The 9638-nt window shown below is 41.0% G+C and overlaps 1 protein-coding gene across 1 annotated transcript; it reads right to left on the bottom strand.

Moving 5' to 3' along the window:
* Window positions 1-328: 328 nt before the first annotated feature.
* On the bottom strand, window positions 329-9376 carry LOC118567320 (GATA-binding factor 2-like; the record flags this gene model as incomplete). Its single annotated transcript, XM_036152214.1, is given in 5 exon segments — window positions 329-1314; window positions 2727-2852; window positions 6107-6252; window positions 7979-8575; window positions 8961-9376. Coding segments are annotated over 5 exon segments (1383 nt in total). The 3' UTR covers window positions 329-1029.
* Between the last annotated feature and the right edge of the window lie 262 nt (window positions 9377-9638).

Below are 9638 nucleotides of genomic sequence, written 5' to 3'. Positions count from 1 at the left end.
ACTAATTTTACCAATCAGTCAACAAGTAAAAAATAATTTCTCATATAATTTTTTCCTTTGTACATTCCTACACAGAATTAGCTGTTAAGAGACTATTGGTCCACTGTCCCTTGAAGATTGTTTGCACGATTTACTTGAAACCCATTTTGAAATAGAAATGTCCGTAACGTACTTTGATTTATATCAAGTAAATATTTTTTTTTACCTTTAATTATTTTGTTTTGTGTCTCTTAAATAATAATTTCATTCTTGTAAACTTTTGAGCCCTATGTCTCAGAATCCATTTACATATCCCAGACTCATAGCACTGAACAGGCAGGAAACATAGTTTAGTGAACTTAATCTCTTTATTTGTATAAAGGTTGACCAGTTCAGACAAAGCGCCTCGGCTAAAAATATACTCATAACTGCGATAACAGTATCCATATTATAAATCCGATAATATAGACAAAAAAAGAAACAATAGTGAAAATAAATTATCTGAATAACAATATTAATTACAATAACAATATTTATAATAATAAACAGTGTTACAATTAAAGTTCATAAACCTTTATTTTTTCTCCTCTTGTGGAAAACTGCTTTTAAAGGTGTCCATGAGCCAAAAAGCCAGCATATTTTAAGTGGTGATTGGAATTTTTTTTTTGTCTGGGATGCACCGTCCAGTCTCACACATTTACAATATTCACAGTAACTACAAGCCTGCGCAGCACATGTCCAAACATGTATTCAGGCAGTCAGTGGCAGCCAAACTGTATGGTGCAAAGAATTTTTTTTCATGTGCCTGGCATTAAAAAGAATGCCTAATGTTTTTCCAGCAAAATTAGTACCTGTCAATAAAGGAGAAAAGGGAACTTCTTCCTCACAACCTGTGACTGGTAAAATCAATCAAGACCCAAAAGAGTTAAAGGCGCATGCGTTGCATGCCAGCAGGTGTTTACACCCTGTCTTTTACTCAGACCCTTATCCCCTAATAAGCAACCATTTCAGGATGTGAAAAGCTCTGCAAAGCCCTCTCTCTTCAGCCTCTCAGCCCATTGCTGTGACCATGTTAGAGTGGTGTGGATGTCCAAATGACGGGTGTATGGGGGTGGGCGTGGGGAGCATGTGTCCTGTGTGGCTGAAAGGCGGCAAGTGACCCATGGTCATGTGACCGGCCAGAGAGGCGGCGCTGAAGGAGGAGCTCTTGTCATGCAGACTTTTGGAAAACTCCTCATAGCTGTCGCTGGCCCGCTTGTTCTTTTTGGACTTGTTGGACATTTTCCGATTCCGGGTCTGTATTCCCTCCTTTTTCATGGTGAGAGGCCGGTTCACCTGTGGGAGGAGGGATAAGGAGCGGTGGTCAGTCAGGCCCATAAAGCAGAGAGTGCATAATAACATGCATGATGGCATGAGCTGTTTTAGCAGTAATATTGAAAACAGCAAAGTTATCCAGTCATCAGAGTAAATGTTTACATCTTAAGATTACAAATATATTTTGCACAGTTCTTTGAGACCGGATGTACAGAACCCCGGCAATCAGACATGGGCCGGTTACCGGTATCCAGGTAAACGTTTCTGTCCTGAAGGTGCAAAGGTTTAAAGTTCTTTTAATGAGAGCTCAAAGAGAAGAGCTAGAAGAACTGAGCAGCTCAGAGTAGAGCGGTGCTGCCCCACCTGTTGCTGCGCACTGCCAGGGAACTGGCTTAAGAAAGGCTACTGGATTTTGTTTCGCTTACAAGCTGAAGGGGACTGTCTGAACAACACATCTGGACAGTTATAGCAAAGAAGCGATAATGTATGTTATAAAATTAAAACTACAAATTGGTTCAGGATGTTTATCGAGTTGCTCACATTAGGATTGCTACCTGGGCAGATTGTCCCATCATCTAATCAGCTAAGATAAGCATGTTGCACGTTGTTGGTAAATAAATAGTTGCAAAACGGAGCCAAACTAGAATTAAATTTATATTTTTGTTTTAGTCTAAGTATTAAAACCAAAATGATAAGAAATAAATATGCATTGTTAATCAGTGTTACTTTTACTTAATGCTGTGAAAATGTGTTATTTTACAATAGTGCAAAGATAGTTGGTTTCATCTTTTAAAAAGCGCTCCAATAATCCTACATCTTGTAACATTTAGAAAATAAACCTAAGCCTGGTCCCTTCCAGATTTTGGGAGGTTCTTAGTTTGCTTCTCCGACATCTGTCTTTAGACTTGAGAGCTAAAAATGTTGTGTAACCTTGTAAAACAGGATGCAACACTAACCTATAGTAAACACATCTCAAAAGAGACCAAACTGTGCATTTGTTGACACATGTGAGTTTAACCTCTGCACAGGTGAATGATCAGGAATGAAGATGTATTTCTGTAAAGTGGTTAGTTATTTTGCTTTCTAAATGCAGAAAATGCATGTTCGTTCAGTCAGCTAATTGTGGATTTCGCAAATATACACCTCCAGGGCCCATATAGTCTTTATATGTCGTTGCCTTAATGCTATTCATGTGGAGGGTAGCCTCAACAACAGTCCCGCCATTGTTATCCTCAAGGGGATTATGCCTACCGTGGAAACAATAACACACAAAGAAAGAGCACGGTGTCTGAGTAGAAAACCCCTCAATTCCCCCCCCTTCTCTCCATATTTCCTGCCTCTCTTAATACTCGGTAATCAATGCAGCCTGTCAGTTTACTTCCCGGCTGCCTGGCTTTATAAAGAGCCAAGGACGCAGAAAAAAAAAAACTTACGTTATGCAGCTTGTAGTAGAGGCCACAGGCGTTGCACACTGGGTCTCCGTTTGCATTGCGCCGCCATAGTGTGGTGGTGGTCGTCTGACAGTTAGCACAACAGGTGCCTGCCCGTCTGGCCGCCGACTGCAAATGAATTCAGGTTTGGGTTTGATTAGAGCTGGACAGCAAAAGCAGACAAGCAATGAGACTTTTAGAGAACTATGTCATTTTCTCGTTGCGGGACATTTTCAAAAAGTGTAACATGAAGACCACAGACTACTCTGATCTGTTTGTTAATGAATATGAATTGGAAATGATCTGGCTCTGTGTGCCTTGATGAAAATATGTAAACATTGAGTTGGCTTAGTGCAAAAGAAGAGGATTCAAACATTTGAAACTCGACAGTCATCGTATGTAATGTTGTACAAACACCGCTCACATTTAGCAGTTCAGTAATGTTGTGTCTTTACACTGTAAAAAGGATTTTTTTTCTTGAATTTTACCAAAATTATTAACATTTTAATTAGGTATATACTTATAGTTTATAATTATAAAGTTCAATAATGGATCGATGTGAACTACATGAACTAATTGTGGTGAGAAGTCTAACATAAGCATTGTGAGTGAAATTGAACTTAGGATGTTGGTTCAAGTCAACTGTTTGCTATCCTCATTTGTTGGGTTTGGTTTCCTGCAGACATGTTTGGATTGCACTGAATTAACGCATCAACGTCATAAAAGTCAATAACTGTTATAAGGCTTACGGTCGAGAAGGTTTGAGTGTTTTTGAAACAAGAATCTCATCCAGCTTTAACTTGATTAGCAACAACTTGTCTAAATTACTGCCTAAATTACTAGCCTAGTTTGTAATTTAGGCAGTATTTGCCAATGAATGGCCCAGTTTGGCTCTGGTTGACAGGGAAAAGTTTTACATACCACCATGTTAGTGGAGATGTGAAAGGTTTGTGTTCAGCTCTATTTAAACGTTAGGAATAAAGGTTTTAAGTGAAACCTGCTAGCATACTGCGCTTCTTAACTCTGAGCAATAATTGCCAACGAGAGTCACACGCTAGCTATGATTTGCAGGGAAGAGGTTTACATGCCAGCTCTTTGGAATAGTTTAAACGACTTTGTATCAATCTTTAATTTAGCAACAAAACTAATGCTAAAGTCAAGCTTGAAAACTAACAACATTTGTTTTTGCATGTAAGCCACGTCTTAACTACGGTTTCCATCCCAACTTGATGGAACCAAATAAAAAGTTTCTTTGACATTTTATGGGTTAATCATAAACCACTTCTTATTTGTATCGCTTTTGAACGTGAAAGGACAGCTACAATACAATAACAATCACGCCAATTATTGACCAAGTGTTTTTACGTAAAAGGAATTGGATGTGGTGTTGTTGTGGTGCAGAACATGTGACATATAGGCCTACAGGGAGTGAAAAATTATGACGTATATCACATGCAAGGGTGACACCAGGAATTTTGGGCCCCATTTACTACCAAACACCTTAGTGAAAACAGGAACAAACCATTTGGTGCAGATTCATGGGGATATATAAGTATATATATATATATATATATATATATATATATATATATATATATATATATATAGAGAGGAGAGAGAGAGAGAGAGAGAGAGAGAGAGAGAGAGAGAGAGAGAGAGAGAGAGAGAGAGAGAGAGAGAGAGAGAGAGAGAGAGAGAGAGAGAGAGAGAGCTGTGTGTAGTTAATTTACTTTTATTTAGTTGTTAAACCTAAAAAAAATTGGAATAATAGAATCAACAACAGTGGAACCAGCGATTTATTAGTTTATTTACTTTATTAGTTAATTCTACTGGGTAAGGTTGTTTTTTTTTTCAGTGTAGCACCTTTATAACAAATGCTTTGTTTTTTAAGGACACAATAACTTGATGTGGTTATATTCCTGCAGTTACAACCTGCAAAGGATGTAAACATAAAATCAGTTTGTTGTGTTGGGTTTTTCTTTTTCTTTTTGTTTGTTTTTACTTTTTACATAGTATAATCAAACGATGCCCTCTGACATATAGCTATGTCAGCTTCCAAACATGCCCCGCCGCTCATATTTTCTTAACTCCCATGCGCTGCTGCGTCTCTGCGCTGGACGGAAAGCTTGACCACTAACAAAGTGAGGTAGGCCTATAGTTAGGAGGTCAGAGGGGGAAGGCTTGCTGCTTTATCTGGAGCGGTCAGGCATCCGGATAGGAAACAACTGGATGGCTGCTGCTGCCGCCGCCGCTGAGCGACAGGCTCGGTGCAGCGCTGCGCGTCCCGGCCGAGCTGCGTACGGAAACCAGAGCTGATATATGACCGTCTCTGCATGCATAGGCTCAGCTAATGGCGGGGAGGGCTCGTATAATTTGCAAGAAACCTTGCAGTTGTTTGGGGGGTTATCTTTCGTTCTTATGGGGGCAGTTCGCATGCGCGAGCGACCACTTTTTTGATAATTTCGCCTCCCGGTTTTAATATGTCGCACCGCTGTTGTTTTGATAGGTTTGATGCTGAGTAATAACCAAAGCGACTTTAATCGTTCCAGACCTTCTTTCTAACTCTTTTTGGTTGAAATAGAAACATTTTCCGACATTTACAGCAGGTAAACTTCAAGACACCTTTCTTGATTTCCTATGGCCCAAAAGGACCCACTGAAGGACAAATAAAGTAAACTATTCAACCCTATTTTGAAATATTGTGTTATTTTCTTCTCTACTTTAACCCGTTCTCTTCAATTAAATTACATTATCATACTTTCTGTTCTCTTTATAACCACTTTATGTTCATTAAAAAGTGGAGCTTTTTGGTTTGTATTTTACTTTTACTTATTTTTTTTGCCATGAAACTAAACTTTTGCTCATGCCCGTCATATGCCCTCCAGAGAAAAGCAGAAAACATGTGATATCACTGAAAAGTTATAACAGTATACGTCATTCATGTTATTATTATTATTATTATTATTATTATTATTATTATTGTTTTTTATTATTATTTTTTTTATTATTCATTTATTTTTATTTTTTATTTATTATCCCACTGTGGCAACCAAGTACACATTTTTTAGCAACAGGTTTGAGAAGCACGCAGTGTGTTTGGAGAAATGTCCATCTGGCCCTGCTATCAATGACCGTATCAGAGGTAGCTGTAATAATGATAACAGCAACAACACAGATAGCCCCTCTCTGCTTGCTGCTTGGGCCAAAAGAGCAATAGGTGAGAAAGAAGCACAATTCCTGGAAACCGATTGGGAAAATATAACTTTCCAGGAATTGTTCTTCCTCCCCTCACCCCTCACCTTACACTCTCTTTATGTACTCCCTCTCACCAAACACGCACACAGGGAGTTGGTGGCTTCTGCAACAGAGTGCGGAGGACTCACCAGCCGGCGTTTGGGTTTGATGAGCGGTCTGTTCTGGCCGTTCATCTTGTGGTACAGGCCGCAGGCGTTGCACAGGTAGTGCCCGGTGCTGTCCCGTCTCCACAGGGGCGTGGAGGTGGCTCCACAGTTTACGCACTCACGGCCCTCTGACAAGGAACACGCACGCATGCACAAGTCAGTTTATCAATAAACCAAGGAGAAATTCAGACAAATACGGGGAAACTTTTACAAGCTTCTTCAACAGCTGAGCCCCTGCAACAGTAGAATTGTGTTTTAATTATATTTAATAAAATACAAAATAATATTGCAAAAAAAATAATCAGGACTAAAAACACATGAACAAGCCATTTGCAACAGGTTGGTTTGCATGCATGCTTGTGCTGTCACTCAAATCAAAGACTCTGGGAAATAATTTACAATTTAGGTCAGTATTATAATAGAAACTTTGGTTTCACTTATAAAATCAGCAGCATGCCACGAGATCCTTTTAAAGTTGGTATAGATTTCAGCAGCCATTTTTTTCTTTATCTGCAAAACAACTCTCTGGGGTGTTTAATTACTCTGCATATAAAACAGGAGCATGCTTGAATCTCTTCTGGTCTGTAATCAAATAAGAGCGAGTGCAGGACAGCGTCTCCGGACAATTAAGGACAGCGCCTTATGTAACAGAGAAGTGACTCCCAGTCTAAATATCGAGTCTCTTCTCGGCTCCGAATGCGGATTTTCCTTTCACACCTCTGGTTCGGGTCCAGTTCTCTGTAACCTGCTGTTGCCGGTGGTGGTGCTGCAGTCAGCTCACCCGTAATTACACAGTCTCGGTTTAACTAAAGAGGTTATCCAAGCGACTCTGCTCAGGACAAAGACAAACTAATCACTATTTCCATAATATCCAAGAAAAAAATGATTATATCATTAGTAAGGATTTATTTTTAAATGACATGCGATTTTTTTACGTAAAAAAGGTAATTACTAATTCATATGCTTCGTGTTGTTTTAATGTTATTATCTAGAAATAAACAGTATAAGCTATTAATTAATGTTTTAATCTTCTTATTTTTTACAAAGCCAATGACCGTTTGCTTTGTTTTGTATGTTGGGTCTATAAACCTGCATTGTAATTAGTTTGTTGTTTTTATTAAGAGCCAAGTAAATAAACTGTGCAATAAGTTTGGAAGAGCTCTGCAATTTTTTAACATTTCCCATCCTGCTGCTCGTCTCTCCGCCGTCGCCGTTTCGTGCCTTTTGTGCAATCAGACGTTTCATGCTCGCCAATTTCAGGATGTATCGCGATCGCTTTGATTATTAACATAGTTATGTACTATAAACTAACTCGTGAGCTATTGCAATGAATTGTGATTGTTTAACTCGAGCGAATAATATTCGTCAGTGGGGTCGCTTGGAGTTGTTTTTGTCCGATCAGGAGTTTAAGAAAATTGCGTCTACGAGATGGCTTGGATAACCGGGAGATGAATTATGATTGTAATATACAAATGAATTTAATTATACTTTAGATTTGAGCCCATTTTATGTTTATTTACCCTCGTTAATAATAAAGAGCAGAAACCTAACACGATTAGTAGACTATAAACATTCACGACGGTGAAGTAGGTACGAAAAGGACACGCGTAAGGACTGACGTACGGGACAAATCGGCTCGTAGTTTCAACAAACATGCCTTTATGAGCCTCAAATAAACCGACGATGATGCTTTTAAATATATATGAAAATAGAGTTACAGTGTTTTTCTTTATTATCTGATCAAACTTAAAAAACGGATCTAAACCAACAGACACGCAAATGCAGCCTGATTTCCGTCCCAACCCCAGATTTAATGCCCCTGTCTGTATTCTGCGCTGTTGGGTGTTTGCTCACCGGTGCAGGACCGCGCCTTGCTTTTGCTCTTGTGGGTGTAGCCGGGTGAGGAGCCCAGCAGGCTGCCCGGGTGGAACAAGCTGCCGCCGTAGTCGTGGGCCGCTGGCAGAGTGTAGGGGGCGTAGGTCGGTATGGGGTGGTGCGCGGAGGGGGTCTGTCCGCTCATCGAGGCCAGGCTGCTTCTCAGCGGACTCGAGTCCTCCATCTTCATGCTGTCCGGAAAAGACAACTGGTATTTGATAGATTCCTTCTCGTCCATCCTGGCGGCGATGGCGGAGGAAGGGGACGCGGCCCCCGGGTCCGGGGATACGTCTTTGGGAGGTGTAGGTGGGAAGGTGTACAGGTGGGAGCTGCTTTGGGACGGCGGCGTCAAAGACGACGCGGTGGCCGCGTTTGAGCTGCTGCTGCACGGGTAGACGGCGGAGAGGGCGCCGGGGGAAGCGGAGCCCGGGTGGTGCAGGCTGGGCTTGCTGAAGGGGCTCACGGCCCAGGCGTTGTGGTGGTGGGCCGACAAGGCTGCCTTCCCTCCGTCCAGCCATGAGATCCCCGGGCTGTGGATGAGATGAGGCCGGCAGACCTGGGTCCCCGTCAGGCGAGCTGGGGAAACAGCAGCAGACATTTATTATAGAGAGAATGACATGAGGATTTAGACTGAGGGAGTCAGGATGCAAGGAGACTTGTTGATTCAGAGGGGTTCGCTGTCCTAATTTACATTCGCATAAATAGATAATGTCACCCAGGTTACTCAAGTAAAATAAAACGTGCAAACCCAAGGAAGTAATTAAATGACCTATTTAAATCCACCTAATCCCAAAAAAAATCAAAGTTGACTTACTGTTTCCATTAAAATTGCACGTTAAAAAATGGCTAAATAGGCTAAACAATATTAAGATTATTATCTTAGAATTTAAATGCAAAACACGTCAGGGTTACAGTGAGAGCATTGTAAAAAAAAAAAATACTTTTTTTTCATTCAAATTACCGTGCGCTTGGCTGTAGGACACCCTGGCCCTGGCTGTGTTTGGGTAATATGGGTTTCCCTGTGAGTCCAGGTGATTAAAGAAAACGTCCACCTCGTCTGGAGGGAGCAGCTGTGAGGTAGGCTCCATGTAGCTGTGGCCCAGGCCGGGGTGGTGAGAGTCCGGGTGTTGTCCGTTCAGCATGGCTGCGTGGGGATGCATCCAGCGGGGCTGATCAGCCGCCACATCCATCTCTCTTTCTCTCTCTTTCTCTCTCTCTAGGGGCTCTCTGGTGCGCTATTTTTTTTAAGTATACCGGCAATTAAAATCCAGGAGATTCTTGGAAATAGCGTCCTTTTATGAGATTGTTAGTGTCCATGAGCCGCTCAGGTGTTCTGGGTTAAAATCCTCTTGGATACAGAGCAGATTGGCCTTGAAATCTGCAAGAAGCAAACATTGAGTTAGACATTTCAAACTATCGCTTTGCCATGTTGGCACGTTTCTTGGTGCAAGCAGAGCAGTTTTAAAAACATGCATGGATGCTTATGAAAATCTCATCACTTTTACGCACGGATCGGTGCGCATTTTACTTTAAGCACATAACAGGCTGCCTTGCTCAAGATGACAGTAACATAAACATGCCTTACCCTATTTGGCTTGGTGTTTTCTACCTCTTTGAAAAAAAAACCTTCTCTTTTCTC

This window comes from Fundulus heteroclitus, chromosome 20, assembly GCF_011125445.2.
Source record: "Fundulus heteroclitus isolate FHET01 chromosome 20, MU-UCD_Fhet_4.1, whole genome shotgun sequence".
In the NCBI taxonomy this organism is placed as follows: Eukaryota; Metazoa; Chordata; class Actinopteri; order Cyprinodontiformes; family Fundulidae; genus Fundulus; species Fundulus heteroclitus.
This window is presented reverse-complemented; position numbering and strand designations above follow the sequence as displayed.